Here is an 18,587-nt window from a genome sequence, read left to right as displayed (position 1 = left end):
CATGGCATACCATACCGTTTGGAGCCAGAATAGCTACAGCCGCACATGTATGGGATGATTGTACTCTTTTCTCTCTAGAGGAAAGGATCCAGTAGTTGTGCACCCTAACTTTGCGCTTCTCAAAATCCTACTTGGAAATTTCAAATCACTCTGATTTTTTTACAACGGCTTACTTGGCTAGTCCCCTGCTTATAACTAAGGTTTCAGGGCCACATCATCAAATATGATGCCACATCAGCATGCTTTTTGCCAAGGTGTCCAAAACAGCCCCCCCAAAAAATGAGACCAATAGGCGTGCAAAAGAGACCCCAATAGTTGTGCAGCTGATATGGCATCACTTGATTGGTTACTTTTTACAATATTAGTACATTTCTTAACAACTATTGGTACATTTCTTAACAACTGTTGGTACATTTCCTAACAAAAATTGATATTTTTTGTTTCAAACAATAGATTTTATTTGTTCAATTTTTGTAACAAAAGGTATCAACAACCCTCACAATAATTGTTGGTACATGCTCAACTACTGGGTCTTTTCCTATAGAAGCTTTTCAGTGCAAATCATTAGAATTAGGAAAAAAACAAAAAAGGCAGAAAAAGCTAAAATACTTTCTTGTGATTTGGACCGCATCGCAGCAGGAAAACGACTTTAAATTGAAAGATGTTCACGTATAAAGGAAAGCAGCATCTGCAGTGATTTTACTGGTCTGAGCTTTTTTTAAGATTGTAAGTGGGTCTACTGAGAAATTTTGAGATTGTAAGTGGGTTTGGTGAGATTTTTAAGATTGAGAGTTTTTAAAGATTGTGAGTGAGTTTGGTGAAGCTGAGCATCATGGGCAAAAGAAAGCTGATGGTCGCTTACAGAGCAGACAAACTCAAAAGACAGAAGACGTTTCATGATAGAAAAGCGGGGCTTTTCAAGAAAGCTACTAATATTTCTGTGCTCTGCGGTTGTAAAGTGTTTGTGAGAATTAAATCAGAAGATGGGGAAATTTTTGAATTCGGGGAAGATTCAAATTCCCACAATGGAGCTCTGGTTTCAACTTCTTTTGCTCTTCCTCCCATTGACAATGACAGTCAAGAACACCTAACGAAAGAATCTCTCTCCACAGAGCCACATGGAAAATGTATTGCCGGAGATGAACAATCCTTTCTTGGAAATGGGTGGAGATAAAGATCAGACCCATTTTCCCTCTAATTCGAAGGACTCCTGGCAATAAATTATCTCCACTGCTATGACTGCAATCCAAGCTAACTCCAGGGCGGATTTGTTCTTCACAGAAAGCTTTTTAGATTCAGTCATACCGCTGTTGGAACAGGGGAGTATTTCATAATTGTATATAGTGAGGTTTCCTTTTATGAATTGCCTCCATCAATTGGCAAAATATGTCTGTGTTTGGTGTACAAAACAATTTATATTGCTGTTTATGGTTCTTTCAATTTCTTGAATTTACAGTCAAAATAAACAAGTCCAAATTGAAAGGATTGGTACTTGGTTAAAATTTTAATCAAATTATGTACACAGAGTTAATGTATTTTTCAAGTTCCATTGCAATGTTTGGCCAAATGATGAATTGAAATCTTATTTCACTTGTTAGAGAATTTATTGATGTTTTGACTGTTATTTTCTTTTTTTTTGATCGGTAAAGACAGAGTTGAGATTTATATTAATTTGAATTAATTACAGTATCTTCATAGCTGAGAGGTATAGCATAAAAAACCATTCTCAGCAATTCCAGCCAAAAAATGGTTTCCAAAACAGCAGGAAACCATTATCATTATGATTTATCCTCTTTTTTAAAAACCCAACGAAATTATGCACTCTTGAGATAATAGAACTAAAAAGTTTATATGGCAGATTCCCAACTGCCTATACAACAGAGAGTTTAAACATAATAAGAAGCCAAAATAAACTATATACGATTTTGGATTAAATTTCTAGAAAAAAATAAAAAATAAAAAATTCACAGCATCAAAAGAAAGCCTAGCTTGTACTGGGAGGATTGGGAGGATCGGAATTTTCTTTGTAGGTTCTCATAAATGTTATTTTCTATGACATATATAAAAATGTGGTCCACATGGCTTGTGGATGGAAATTAAACGATATTTTGTGAAATAATTTCAAAATAAATTAATTCTCTAAGTGCATTAACTTTAATTAATTGGCATTAGTCTCTTTTCATAAAATTCTTTGAACTGTGGCATGTGGGTGTCTGGATAAGCATTTCATTAAGGTGGATTAACTTTAAAATATTGATGTGTATAAATTTTTTTAATAAAACTGTTTAAATTTTACAGTTCCAATATCCTGAAGAAAACTGTTAGAAAAGGAGGTGTAATTTATAGGAAATATTCGGCCGTTACCTTGGTGACTCAGACCTTCCCTCATGGTGTCCACCCAAACTTTCCAAATCCAATTTACAGTCCAGGGCAGACCTAATACCATGGCGTATAGATTTACAGTGCAGAAATAGGCATCACATGTTGAATGTGAAGGATACATGACAGGGCTTGCAGATCTATCTAATAAATTTAATGTTTAGAGGTACTACAGATGAGAATTGCAGGCGTTGTCATTGATTTGAAAATTATTTTTTTCAAATTTTGTTTTGGGAAGGAAATGTATTTTTATGAAATAATTATTTTTGGTTTTTTTCATTTTGTCAATTTCTTTATCATATAGTATAAATTACACGATGGGAAGAAAATGACTGCTTTATCTTTTGTGAAAACAATCTTGCTTTGGCTTTCTTCATTTTGTCAACAAATGCTTTCTTTATTCTCTATATTGCTTTCAGCAAAGACACGTTTGTAATTTTTGTGATTTATTCTTTTGTGAAATAACCTTATTTTGGTTTTCTTCATTTTTGTCAACAAATGCTTTCTTCATTTTCTGCATTGTTTTCAGCAAAGAAATATTTGCAACTTTTGTGATTCATCTTCTGTGAAATAACCACACTCTGGCTTTCTTCATTTTGAAAACAATTGATTTCTTCATTCTCTATGTTTTCAGCAAAAACATACTTTACAACTTCAATGATTCATTCTTTTGTAAAATAATCTTGCTTTAGCTTCCTCAACTAGTCAACAATTGCTTTATTGATTCCCCATATTGTTTTAGTTAAAAAAAAAACAAAAAAAAACCTGACATGTATCATTATATAAGAACATAAACTGTAGCTACAAATTTTCAAAGTTTTCTTGAATTTGGTTTGCACTTATATATGAAAAAGGCATGCTTCTTCAGATGAGAGAAACCAAACGATCTAGAGCATGCAAAGTTTATCCAAGCCCCAAGGCCAAAGGCATAGAATTTACAGTGGCCATCTCTTATGTCATAAAACTATAAAAGTTTGGACACTATCTTGTGATTGAAATGATATATTCCATCTTTTTTTCTGTTCATGCATATTTGTTTCTGTTATATAGCATTTGTGCGTCCATATTATCTTGATTCTTTCTATTTTGAATTGTATTGTTGCATTTCATTATTTTCTCAACCTCATCCATTATAATGTAATGTTATTGTGTATCTCTATATTCCCTTCCTTTCCATTTGGGTGCTTCTAACCTTCACTGCTACATTTTCCCTCAATACAGCATATTAACTCTTATATTTTTATTTTATTGCCTTAGGCAATGGATGCCCTCCGAAATTCCAGTTTATATGGGGAGCTCTCTATCTCTTGATCTGCACAATACTGTAGCTTTTCTCATGTGTAAGCCCAAGCAAAGCATTTTCTATTCTGCTGATCCTCTGCACAGCTTGGTGCCTCAATAATGTAGAGTGTGAAGAGAAAATTTGTATCCTTATTGTGTAAAATAGTTCATTTGCAATCAATTATTGAGCATTGCAGTCTTCTATGATTATTAAGCATTTTTGCAATCATTTTGTGCTGTATGTAAAATTGGGTTGATCGCAATTAATATATTATGCCTTTAAAAAATATTGGAATGGCGAGTAATAGATTTAATTTTGTTGTCCTTGTCGAAGTCAATAAATCATTTTCCTATAAGCACAAGCAATGGTATGCAGTAGTAAAAACTGAAAAAATGGTAGTTGGTATGATTTTTGTAGAGTGCATGTAAAATTTAAAAGATTGTTTCTGAAATCAATTGTATATAAAAAACATTTAACATACACAGTTGATTCCAGAAACAATCTTCTGAATCAAAGAATGCTAAAGTTTATTGTATCTCAATTTTTCTTGCTGGTTATTTTAGGGGCGTGTACAATTGTTTTTAATACTTTTAATTAGTTTAGGATGATGAAAATGCCCCAGCTTTAAAACATTGTCAATGTATTATCACGTTACCACATTTTGCTGAAGGATCTTAAATTTCACATAAATATGAGTGCTTATGAAATTTTAGTTGTAACACTTCTATTCAGTGTTTGTGGTATCTTACATTTGTGTAAAATGCTTCTAAGAAGTGCTTTTGCAATCATGTAAACAGTTTGAAGCTTCAAATCATCTGGAAAAATGTTTTGTGACAGTCTTTTAAGACTATTAGGCTGGACCTAGAAAAAAGTAGAAACAATCAAAATGATTTTAATATTGTGAACCTTTATTTGCACTTTACAATAAAGCAAACCAATCTGAACTTCAGCAAATTACCTTAACTGTTAGATAGTTATTATTGGTGTTTGAACTTGGAATCCTCTAGTGGGCTGTCAGTGGTTGCTCCCCATTCCATGGGTCCTTGAGTGCTCTTCCACCTATGCTTTAATTTTCAAATCCTTTGAAATCTATTACAAATATTTAGGGAAAGAAAGAACAACAGAATCGTGTTTTACATGATTAAAGCTTCTTTGTATTTTTTATTTTTATTTTTTGGGGGGCTATTATGCCTACATTTGCTTGAAAACCCAACCTGAAAAGCTGAATTGCCTGACATGTGAGTTCAATGGCTTGTAATTAAGCTGTAACTGTGGAACACCAAGAAATTTGTCAGGCACTTTTCCTATGATTACCTGTACGCAAAGCAATGGCTTTCAATCATGTTTTACTACAATCCCACTTGTTAATTTTTCATTGATCGTTAGTTGCTTTTTTGATTAGGACGGGTAGATGAAGAGAACGGTATTTTGCCATTGTTAGCCTGACCAAAGATATCCCAAAAGAGAAAACTGTCAAAACCACTTCCACGAAAGCTAAGACTCCAGCATCTACTCGCAGGATGTCAGTAACAACAAAATCTGCCAGAGAAAAATGGAAGTCAGGCAATGAGGATGTGAAGCCAAGTGAAGCTTCACCTACAAAGAGGCGAAAAAAAATAGAGGTAAGTAATCTTTTTGATGAGATTCACTGGTAACAATTATTCTAGTTTAGGTCCTTTGAAACTGTGGCGACTGGCGAGTGTCACCCCTTTCCACTGATCATAGCTAGTATGTTCGTTTTTGTTGGACATATCATCTGAAGATGTGAATGTTTTGCAATAGGATTTGAAATCCACTATAAAACAACCAGTGTAAGAGATGAAGTTATACCTATAAAAAAAAGTGTTTCAACCTCAGGGAAGCATACACTACCTGCTTTTAACAAGGCCACAGAGGAGGAATTGCTGAATTTCTTGAGCCATTGCTGAATTTTTTTGGGAGAAATGGCTCTAGTAACAACCCAAATTATTTCAGCTAAATTTAAGACCGGAATCAAAACTCAAGAACTATGTATTATATTTAATGGCGGCAATATTGAAATATTTCAGGGGAGGAATTGTTAAATTTCTTGAGAGAAATGACTCTAGCTAAATTTGAGCCCAGAGTCAAGACTCAAGAGGTATGTATTATATTTAATGGCAACAATATTAAATTATTTCAAATCTTGAATTTTAAATATCCTTAATGAAAATTATTAATTTTTTTAATCCATTTGAATAATTATGTTTACAAAGGAAAGTACAGAATTTCTCTAGTGTTTTCTTCTTTTGATTGTGGAATCCTGAAGTCTTTAATTATGTTTGTTTCGGTTACCATGTTTCAGGCAGAGTGCAGATGCTATGGCTATTCTAGGACAATTAGATTTGACATGAACTCTGATTCCTCTTCTGTGTGGAACAGGACAAGTTGACATTTGCTCAAATCTTGAAGAATTTTTTTTGTCTTGAAAAAATAAATGATGTTAATTATTTGGTATTATGAAATATTTGAAGATATCAATTTTGTTTGAATTTGGCTAATATTTCTTATGTGACACCAGTATGAACTTGTGACCAGAACATAATCATGTTTGAAACACATATTTCAAATATAACAAAATACAATTAAATTCTTATATTGATGATGGATCAATAAGTGTGAGAGGAACCGTCCTTATAAATAAAAGGTATGTAGTTTTTATTCAGAGCTACAGATATTCTGTCTTGCTAATGTTATATTTTATTTCACTGATCAATTCTTTAATTCAATGGGGTTTTAAAGTTTGTGAAAACTTTTTAACGTTTAATTCCCAACAATGCATGGTGAAAAACAACCTATTCTTTAAAAAAAAGATGATATATAGATATGAGATCCAACAATATATGATGAAAAACAATGTATTCTTTTTAAAAGATGATGCATAGAAAAAAATGATGTATAGATCTAGATCCACCTGTAAAAAGAGAATAGACAACATAAACATATTCTTTCTTCCAATCATCAAACAAAAACAAACAAACAAAAGCTATTCAAAACATCATCTTTAGATTTATTTGCACCTCAAAATTTAACTGAGCATGGTTAAAAATTCCAAACCTAGGAACTTCTAAGCAACTTGTATATAATTTTCTTCTCTGCAATAGGATGCCCAATTTTGTTGTTCAATTGGCTTTTTTCTTGTACTAAACAATGCTTCAAAACCAAATTGGTGCTATAGATTCACATAGGCCTATGTTGTCATGTATCATACAACTAGCTCTAATGCCTTTGACATGAAGTTAAACTATAGCAAAGAAAAAACCAATTAATAATTAATAATTATATATATCATATTTCTATTTCTACCAACATTATAACCTTAAAAGGAATAATTATAATATCATGTTTAGAAACGGGAACCTTCTTATCAAGAAGCATAAAGGTACATTTGAAGTTACTAAGATCATGATCAAAATTTATAGATGGATAAAGACTCAAACTACCAGGTAGATTTTGAAGACATTGTCAACCTAGTTAAATTGATTGGAAGATAAGATATGGAAAATCTAGATTGTGATGTTAAATCAAGCTTATATATTTGCTATGTCAAGCATAATTCTTAGTTTAATTGAATGTTGAGTGAAGTAATTGAGATAAAAATAGAACTATTCAAGATGTGCATGACCTCAAATGGTTAATGCATACAACATTCCCTTTGATAGTGGTTGACGAACATTGAATTTGTATACTATTTAAAAAATTGTTAATCTCTCTCTAAGAAACTCTGTGAGCAATAACTATTTAAAATTATTTATTGAATTGTATCTTAAATAATGATTATATGTATCTTAGTTCAAAAATAATAAAATACTTCTTGTAATCTTATCTTGGCTAATGCTTTAACCTTTGAAGAAGAAGTGTACCATTGTGTTTATAAAACAAAGATCGTATTGCCTAGTCAAAGTTCTAGTGGATAAAAGAAGGGGGAGACCATAACAACTAAAATAAGAGGGAGGCCATACCGACTATAAACAATAGGTATGTACCTTTGTGATATTTTACTTGAAGATAATCCCATTACATAACAAGTTACTTATGATTTTTTTTTTAAAAGGTGACTCTAACAACATCATTGAAGAATGCTTGCAAATGAATGATATAATGTTGCTCCAATGAAGAATAGGCAGCCTTGAAGAATGCTTGAATGCTTGATGCAGTCTCCTTGCCTTCTCCACCTTGTTCTCCCGTATGCTTCTTACTCTTGTTATCATGATATCTCTTATGCCAAATGAGAGGGGAAGACCTCCTTATATACTTGCCTATCGTCAAATGCATTAATTTTCTGACATAGGCCAACATGAGGAATTGTTTTCCCGCTCAAATTTGAGATAGGGCCTAAGCGCCAAAATAGGTCCCAATTAGGGAGGATTGGGGCGACCCCAAATTGGGCCATGAACAAGGGGCTATGCAAGGTGCAGGATGAAAAATGAAGCTTAGTTGCATGGGGGAGGCACAAATAGGTCCCGATCAAGCATGAGGATGAGACCACTAAGGTGAGAGCCCCAAATGTGGTCAAAATTGCAAGGGGTGCAATTTTAGGACGCTACACATGGTTTTTGGTATATTAAGATTGGTAGCCCCAAGAAAGTAAAAAGTTTTTATAGTTTTATGACGTTGATCATTACTTGATCATTACCTCTTATGCAAATTCTGCAAAAACTTTCTAGGTCTGTGTACCTTTACAATAAGTGTTTGACCACCTATCAACTCCAAATTAGTGTCTCAACTCACCAGTAGATATCCTCTTATAATCCTACTGACAATTAAAATGTCCAAATTATTTTGCATTCAAATAAGATAAACACATTTTGTTACTAATTCCTTTTCTTTTTGTCTCGATAGGTAATACCTTTTGTATCTACTATGCAAATTGCTTTCACTGAAAAAATTCTTCATCTTGAAGCTATATCTCACCAACTCTATAATACCATCTATATTCTTTAGTCAGATACCAAAACTTGTATTCAAAAGGGTGTATTTTTTAGGTTAGATAGATCAAATTACTACAATCTATGTTGAACATATTTCAAGATTAAGAGCAAGGTTCCATTATAGCCTGGACTACTCAATTGACTTTTCCTAGTGTAGGAGTTATTACATGGAATCTAAATGTGACCCCTATTTGTAAATTATCTTATTAATTCAATTACAAGTCTCCAAGTCAACATATAAATGATGAATGGGATTTGCAACTAATGTTCATTTTAAATTTATCAATGTTTCTATTAAGTAGACAATAATAATGTGATAGATGATATTACAAGCTAAAAATTGCAATTTCTGAACAAGAAGGTTTTAAAATGTGATAGATGATTAATAATTTTCATGAATTTTTAAATATTACACATAGGGGAAGAGCACTAGTTATTCATGCTCCAATGAGTTCACTTCTTGCACACTTGACTCCCCAATTATTAACTTAAAAATAATAATAAAAAAAGTCCATTACTATATTTCACGTACCAATAGCTGGCCATTTTTTAGCATTTTTGGACTATAATTGACACATTTGTTCACCTTTATTGGTACCCATAGTGCAAGGGCATTTGTGCATAAGGATCGGCAATTTTAAGCGCAGGGTTATTGGGACATCTTTAAGCAGTTATCGGGCGACACTTTGAAATGTGTACTTTTTGACCTTTGCACACACAACAAATCCCACAACATGCATTGTTACTACCCAGAAGCCAAAACAATTTAGCTATAAGCAGTTAAGTCGCATGTGGACACCACAACAAAAAAATCGTCAAAAGTTGATAAAACATTTAGATTTTGTGGGTGCGCAAAGTTAGCTATAACGATTACTGGTACACTTCCCCTATTGACAATTCTACTAGATTAGTGGAAACATAATGACATTACATCATGGATTGCGCAACTTTTGATGACATCCAGAGCAAATATACAAATATTCTAAAAGTTGAGTCTTTAAATACCTTTTTTGAAGAAGAATGGATTGTTTGTGTAGCAGATTACTTGATCAAAATTCACAGCATAAGAAACAAAGATTAGTGATCACCCTTGAACTGCTTCCTAGATCGGTTGACCGATTGATTCTTTCAAGATCATAGTATTGTTCTCAATTTCAATAATATAGATATCATAAATCTTCATTCATTCATTCGCCCTTCTCTCCAATATTTGCACCTTCTACTATAGATGTCATAAATCTTCCTTCATTCATTCACCCTTCTCTCCAATATTTGCACCTTCTCTTAAAAAAATAGCTACTCATTGCCCAAAAAAGAAAAAGGTACAACTGTTAGTATAAAGTTGTTAGTTCGGTAGAGTAAGCCCGGCAGTGGTGACAGATGGGACCAGGGTAATGAAGATACTGCCTATTTCTTGCAGTATTGTGAAATCGTTAGCTCTCGTTTGTCCACTTTTCTAGTTTGTCACAGATGAAGATGCATAAGTTACTCTTATAATGGGTGTTGTATGTTTAGAAATTCCTTACCAGATGGCTTCACTAAATAGTGTAGTAAAGAATCGAACCATTTCGTCAGATGTTGTAGTTGCAACTGCCCTGGTTGTCATGTATGCAAAATCTGGAAGCATAGACAAGGCATTTGAATTGTTTGACAGAATGCCTCAAAGAAATGGACTGCAATGATAGCAGGATATGTACAAAATGGATATCTTTAGAAACTTTCAAGCAAATGCAATTGGTAAGTGTAAAGCCAAATTCCACAACGTTTGCCAAAATGGGAGCTTTGCAACAGGGTGTGGATATCCATCAAAGCATAATAGTTAGGGGAGGATTTTATTCAGATATTATAGTTGGAAACTCTGTGGCAGTCATGTATACAGTGCACATATGAATATTATTTTTTAGTGATTTAAATAATAGCCTGGAAGAATATTTCTGACTGTTAAGATAATAAGAAATCAAATATTCCTTGTGTAAACAAGTCAAGCTCCTGGGATGACTTGGCGAGGGAAGAAAATAGTGTACCTATAGTTAGTTATACACGCTCTTTTGCATCGGTATCTTTTTCAAAAGGCCATTTGCGTGCTATACTTCAAAAAAAAATAAAAAATTAACTTTTCCCATATTCAAATATGGGTGTTGTATATATTTTCTCATACATCTCTTAGGGTGGGTTAAGACGTTACAGTTGGATTGTTTTGGTTAAGACGTTTCTATCTTAAATTAGATTCTTTTATAGGAGATTAGAATGAATGAAGGAATGAATGAATGAATGAGTATTTTTAATAATTTTATAAAAACCAAAAAACAAATAACTAAAAGTTCATTAATAAATTTCACACAAGGAGACAATAACTATTCACTCTTGTACACTCAACCTCCCAATTACTATGCAGAGATAAATAACTATAAGCAGTTAAATCACATGCAATTCACTCTTGTACACCCAACCTCCCAATTACTATGCGGAGACAATAACTATAAGCAGTTAAATCACATGCAGAGACAACCAAAAAATAGAAACATTATTAATATTTATAACGAATACTCTTTCCTTAGATTCTTTCATTCACAATTCCTACCATTTTGTCAATATTTATCACAATCCTATTTCAATACTTATTTATTTAATAATTTCATTAATTGTTATTTACTATTTAAAAATGCATTACAAAATATAAATATTAACTAAAAGAGGGGTAAAAATTTATTCAAAGCAAAAAAATACAAAGCAAGGGCTTTACATAGCCCTATCAAGCTCCACTAAGTGGTCCAACTTTTGAAGCAAATTCAGAGGTAATTGACCCCTATGTACAATGTTTCAATCTTGCACATGATCAGATGCCCATTTGGCCAAACAATCCATTACTCCATTTCATTCTCTAGGAATATGACTGAAAGTAATAGAATCCGAGGAAGCACAAAAAATAAGAATTTGTTTAACAACCAAGGCTAAATGCTAACTAACATCTTCAAAAGTCTGCCTATTCAACAAATTCACTACCACTTGGGAATCAGACTCACAAATAATCCTTCTCCACCCAAGCTGACAGCCATGTTCCACAACGTACAAAATGGCAAGAGCCTCCATCAAATTGTTAGTATGAAGACCCTTATTAATAGAAAATATAAACTAAACAGTATCAGAACTATCCCGATTGACTTCGCCAATACCAGCATGATCGGGGTTCCCACAAGGAGAACCATTTGTGTTGAGTTTCAAAAATCCCCGAGGAGGGGGAGACCAACACCCCTCCCTATTTATCTTCCGAAGAGGATTTCAACATCTATTTCTCATAACCTGACATTGCAGAGGGGGAAGATGAAGATGATTGCAACAATCAACATCACGAAGATCCACTATTTCAGACAGATCACATTTTGCCGAAATAGTTTCTCCCAAAGAATGAAGAATTCTCCACCACAAGCGAGGAGCCACCAACATCACTCCTTGAAAAATCTAACGATTCCTCTCCAACCAAATATTCCAAAGAATAAAGGATGGGCTAAGGCTGCATCATGAGATGAAAAAGAAACAAAAACATAATCTCTGCGCTTTGCAGTTGGCAGGTTACGTACTAGATTAATTTTCTCACAATCCCCCATGACATCAAGGCATGGTCCCGAAGCAAACCTCCCATCTTCCCAGGCGACACTAGAGCCTAAACTCTGAAAATCCACTCATGCCTTTCGACCATCGCACAAGGAATCCAAATGTTGAGTCTGGTCAAATCTATCAAACTGTTGCTCAAAAGGCAACCTTGACTGCCATCTGTGAGAAGAAACCTTGTCCACAACACTTGCTTGAGAAAACCTCGATGCGACAAACTCTGCACACTTGAATGTTGAAGACGAGTTCTCATTTACAACAAAAGGATCCACTTCTTGATGAATTTCCCAAACATTTGGTGCTCTAGATCGTGCACTACTTGACTGTTTTGGAAGAGGAGAAAGACCCTGATTAACAAATAAGACTTGGTTCAAACCCCGATCCTAATTGCTAACCAATCCAAAATCATGTTGCGATGATGCAGAATGCTACAGTTGCTACCGAGCAATCCCCAATCCGGCAGATTCAAATTTAACCTCAGACTGTGTAGACACTGTAGTTGGAACCTGGTGTGAGGCCCGTGCTACTCGCTGTGTAGCATTTGGATGCCAATCACGTGCAATCAAAGCATTCCACTTTGCCTCTACTTTGACAATCCTCATCAATAAATCGTCGCTTTCTTTTTCTTTTTGAAAATCAATTTCCTTAGAGACCTTATTCTCATTCTTTTTGAAGTCTACTGGATCTTGCACAGCCTTGAGCCAAAGGCTTTCTCCCGCCTCCGTGAGATCTATAATCCCTGTGCTCTTGGGATATTCAATCTCCAGGAACCCCAAATCCTCTTGTGGATTCTTTCCACCAAAGAAAGGCTTTCCTATCAACAAAGCATGCATTTTTTTGAGGAAAGAGTCCTCTGTCAGGAGCTTCCCATCACTTTCCTCTTGCTAAAATACGGTCTCTTCAGAAAAATCCCATTCTTTCTCAAATTTATCTTTTTCAATATTCATGATGTGACACAAAACCATCACCTTCTAGTCCATACAAATAAGTTTGTCGGTGAGTAGGAGATTCTCTTCCTTCAACCTCATAAATTTTTCTTTTTCATAATCCTCTTGAGTCTTGGTCTCAACCTCTTCAACTTCATCCTCACTCGCTTCAATGTCCTCCTCTTCAACATCCTCTTCTTCAGTTGAATCAAGAAAATCTTCAAACAACGAATACTTCAAACCCTCTTCTTCTTCAACCGAAGTCTCCTCCTTTTTCCAGCCATCCCACCAATGAACATGATGCTTTGTTTAAACTTTTGCTTGCACAATTTTACTCTCCACCGAGTCTAAATTTGCAAGAAAATCTTCAATGACTGAATCGACGTCTTCATCTTTTGGCTACCTTTTAGCCTTCTCAAGAAACCAACAATTTCTTTTTACGTGGCCTCGCTTGCCACAATACCAACAACTAATTTCTCTAACTTCGAACTTCTACATCTTCTGGAGAATTTTCAATCCTTTATCTATCTACCTTTCCATCTCTGCTCAATCACTTTACCTAAGCTCTGATACCAATTGTTAGTTAAAAAACGAGCAGAGAAAACACATAAAACCATGAAAGAAAAAAACAAAATTAAAGAATGAGACACGAGACACGATTTACAGTGGTTCGGCAAATGCCTACGTCCACTCTCAAGCAAGGAAATAATCTATTAACCAATTCACAATGTAGTACATGGCTATACACATCTATTTATGCATTAAGTCAAATATTAAACGAAGAGTCTAGGGAAGGTAAACAGTCATGTGACTGTTGGGCTTCACATCCCAACAATTGAAAGGATTGGTACTCGGTTAAATTTTAATCAAATTATGTATTTCCATGGAGTTAATGTATTTTTCAAGTTCCGTGGCAATGTTCAATGAAATGATGAATTGAAATCTAGAGAATTTATTGATATTTAGGGTTTTATTATGGAATTTTTTTTTCCACAATTTCTTTTGGCAAGAAAATGTATCTGGATTTTCTTTTATGAAATTTTCTCTTTTGGTTTTTATTTCATTTTATCAATTTTTTTTTTATCATATAGTACAAATTACACATGTGAAGCTTTATCTTTTGTGAAATAATCTTGATCTTTTGTGAAATAATCTTGTTTGGATTTTCTTCATTTTGTCAACAAATGTTTTCTTCATTTTGTATATTGTTTTCAGCAAAGACATGTTTGCAACTTTTGTGATTCATTCTTTTGTGAAATAATCTTGCTTTAGTTTTCTTAATTTTCTTAATTAATGCTTTCTTCATTCTCTACATTATTTTCAGCAAAGAAATGTTTGCAAGTTTTGTGACTCATCTTTTGTGAAATAACCTCACTTTGGCTTTCTTTATTTTAAGAGCAATTTCTTTCTTCATTCTCAATATTGTTTTCAGCAAAGACATGCATTATAACTTTTGTAAAATAACCTTGCTTAAACTTTCTTCATTTTATTAACAATTGTTTTGTTCAACAAAGATATATTTTGATAACAATGCAAAAAGCTTACATGTTCCCATTATATATGAACAGGTTGTAGAACTTTAAAAGATACTAAAATCTGACATATTATCATTATATAGGGACATAACATACAGCTACAAATTATCAATGTTTTCCTAAATTTAGTTTGCACTTATATATGACATTTTTTCAACTTAGGATAGTATTCCTTCAAAGGGCCAATTACCATTCAAACAATTACTGCAAATTACGAAAAAAGCATGCTTCTTCAGATGAGAGCAACCAAAAGGTTATCCAAGATCTAGAGCATGTAAAGTCTATCCAAGGCCAAGGGCATATTATTTACAATGGCCATCTCTCATGTCATAAAACTATAAAAGTTTGGATACTATCTTGTGATTGAAATAATATATTCTCTCTTTTTTCTGTTCATATTTGTGCGTTTTGGCATTGCACGCTCTAATGGTAGTTAAAGGTGATTGAAGGTGTTGTCATTGATGGCAACCTTGCAATCTTATGGCACCGACAGACACCGGCACCGACAGACTCTACACCGACAGATAGTTCACCGACAACGACAATAATGTTTACCGACACCCTAGCCGACAAGATTTTGATTATTGTATTTTGTATTTAATTGTAATATATTTTTGTAAGCTGACATGGCATATTGTAATAGACTCATATATAAGTATGAGATCTTGTAGATCATTTTGATAGATATATATGATAGAGGATAGACATGATGGATATGTAGAGCGAATAACAAGGCAGATTTTGTATAAGGGTTTATGGTTATTATATGAGCTTAAACCGATACTGAACCTGGCATAGCAGATGCCTTCGTAGTAGTACATTATATTGGATTCTCATAATCCATTTTGTAAGTCAGTGAGACTTCCTTTTGTATTTGAGCAATGAGCTCTAGGCAGTTGGCCTTCCTGCATGTGCAGGCACATTATTGTAAGTAATATCCATTCATTGGCCAGTGAGTGAATATTGTGGGTCACAAATTCCACCAAGGTTTTTCCCACATCGGGTTTCCTTGCCAAAAATCTTGTATTATGGTGTGCTTTCTATGTTGTCTTTATTGTTCTTATTTACTGCATTAATTCTTGTTTACCGGTACACAATTTTGGAATGCAAAATACTTAATAAGGTCAGAAAATCTGTTTACCGGTTAGATACTGATTCACCCCCCCCCCCCTCCCCCCCTCTTAGTATATTTGGGACTATTTGGGACTATCATCAATCCTAACAATTGGTATGAGAGCATGGTCCTCTATTTTCAAAAGCCTAATAGCTTGAGGGAGATTCTGACACCGGTACAGATGGAAAATTTGAGAAAGCAATTGGAAGCAGCTCTTGCAGACTTTGATGCAAAAAAGTTGAAGAATATCAAACTTGAAGATGATCTGAGGACTGCACAGGAATTCATTCAAGGACTTCAAGAAAATCTCACTATTGCTAGAAACAAAAGAAGAGAACTTTATGAAAAGATCAGAGTGATGATGATGAAAAGGAAACTCTTAATGATCTTGTGAACAAGTTGAGGCAAGAAAACAGTGCTATGAGGAATGAAATGAAAGATATGACTATGAGATTTTGTAAAGACATTGAAGATAGAAAGAAGAATGAAGATGACTTGACTAGGAGACTCAATGATGCTAGAAATGAAAATGTAAGACTCAGTCATGAAAATGATATGTTGAAGACAAATTTGATGCACTTACAAAATGACAAAACTGAACTTATGAGACAGAAGGGAATCTTGGAAAATGAGTTGGCTACTGCAAATCAACACAAAGAGAAATTCAAGAAAAGTTCAAAAGAACTTGATAATATGCTGAAAAAATCAGAAACCTAATGGAGACACTAATGGAATTAGATTTGAAGTTGGTGAAAACTCCGGTACTGCAAACAATCATGATCACAGTAAACCTGTAAGACAACCTAATGCTTACAAATTTAATGGGAAATTCTTTAACTGTAACAAGTATCGTCATAGAGAAAATCAGTGTAGATCTAGAAACAATCAGAACACTAATGCACCCACTGGTCAATGTTCCAAATGCAACAAAATTGGTCATAATTCAGAAAACTGCAGAATGAATGTAAGATGTTATGTTTGTGGAAGATTTGGACACCTATCTAATCAATGTAGAAAACATACCGACATAGGATATGGAAAGGTTATTCAGAAGAACAATGTGACTTGTTATGCTTGTAACAAGATTCGACATATTGCAAAATTTTATAGAAGTAAGGCATCATCGACAAATAATAAAGGACCTAGTTTGAAAGGAAAAGAGAAGGTAGATGAAGTAGAGCAAGAATTTTCAAAACAATGCATTAGAAAAAGAGATCAGAATGTTGATGAGACTATTCCTTCACTGGTAGAACAAAGTATTACTCCACTGACAAGAGATTCTTCATCCAACTAAACTAAAACCTTTTGGGGGTATGACAACAAGTTGAAAATCATGCAAGTTTGCCCTCGATTGATGGTAAGAAGATGAACTTCTTCTTTACCAGTAGATGTGTTAAGTTTCACTTAATCGAAGGGCATTTATTATGGTTGTTGAAGGAAAATACATTATAAATCAGTGTTTTTCCCTCTTTTTCATTCATCGAGCATTCAAATTTCCTAAGAGTGCAAAAAACCCGAGCGAAGGCATCCTTAGCGAGAAGTGAAGCAAGATCTTTCAATCATCCAAACCTATCAGGCAGATTAAGGTATTTATCAATGGCTTCCTCCTATGTTCCATAATTCATTGCAAACCCTACTATTATAGAAGTGGTTAAATGCCCTAGGCTAGTTTTCAAAATTATCCTCGAGGTAGCGAAACAAGATGATACCTTAGGAGCATTTTTAAAAATCCCTAAAGGAGTTGCATAAGCAGAAGACCCTATAATTTACATACATTGCCACATTGAGGAATTAGGTTCTGAGGAAATCATGAAAATGTACAAAAATGTTATCTGTGATGATAGTGGAGTTGTGAAACCCAAACATAAGGTTATTGAGACCCTAGGTTTTGTATAAATCCTTGACATCCCGGAATTTCCTAAGGAAGTTGTAAGCATTGTGCTTAGTAGAGTTCATGGTGAATTCTTTTGGCTTGAATCCATTCATAAAATCACTAAGGAAGTAGTTAGGGCAGTGACTGGCTTACCATCCACCAGTAGCAGGCCAGATAAAACTAAGAAAGCTTCAAATAACACAGTGATGACTTTAACAGGTGCAACTTATGACAACAGATCCCTAAGAGTTAATGATGTAAAGGATGAGAATGTTAGGTTCATTAGCATGATATTAGGATACAAAACCACACATGCTAACCGACTGAACTCAGTTTCCAGTCTATGTATTAAAAGTGCATATGATATGGTTAACAGTGAAGCTAAGATAGATGTATGTGAATGGTTGAAGGATGAGTTGATTGACAATCTGAAGAAAATCAAAGGAGATAAGAAAAGTACTTTCCGTTTTGGTAATATTCTTGTATGCTTAATGCTATATCTTACAAAAGAGGTTCCCAGTATAGGCAAGAAAGACTTTGGTTATGACATACCGGTAGGGAAACAACTATTAGATATATTCACCAGTATGGGGATAGACAAGGACAGCAAAATAACAGAGTATTTCCAAGCCTTTAAGGCAAAAATAAAAACAAGAGAGAGATTACCACAAAGCATTGTAGACAAGTATTAGAAAGAAATTTATTTTGTAATCAAGAAAGATGAGATCTGGATGGAGTCAATTCTTCCTAGAACTGTTTGGGTAACAGAAATGGGATATGAGGCTGATGTGAACATAATTAAAACATATGCCAAATCCCTACTTGAAGCCCCTAGAGAACTGGAAGAAAAAGTTTTTGGTAATGCTGAGACTATAGAGAGTGATGTACAAACACTAAAACAAAGGAAGAAAAGAGAGAAA

At 34.0% G+C, this 18,587-nt stretch overlaps 1 protein-coding gene across 1 annotated transcript; it reads left to right on the top strand.

The window, feature by feature from the left end:
- Nucleotides 1-832: 832 nt before the first annotated feature.
- On the top strand, nucleotides 833-1,174 carry LOC131041763 (floral homeotic protein APETALA 1 C). The gene has a single exon (XM_057974964.1). It carries the CDS (start codon nucleotides 833-835, stop codon nucleotides 1,172-1,174), a length of 342 nt encoding a protein of 113 aa, XP_057830947.1.
- Nucleotides 1,175-18,587: the final 17,413 nt, after the last annotated feature.

This window comes from Cryptomeria japonica, chromosome 10 (genome assembly GCF_030272615.1).
Source record: "Cryptomeria japonica chromosome 10, Sugi_1.0, whole genome shotgun sequence".
Classification (NCBI taxonomy): Eukaryota; Viridiplantae; Streptophyta; class Pinopsida; order Cupressales; family Cupressaceae; genus Cryptomeria; species Cryptomeria japonica.
This window is presented reverse-complemented; position numbering and strand designations above follow the sequence as displayed.

What these genes read in the sequence shown, in the direction of transcription:
- LOC131041763 (XM_057974964.1), top strand. Translation starts at nt 833, where the DNA reads ATGGGCAAAAGAAAGCTGATGGTCGCTTACAGAGCAGACAAACTCAAA.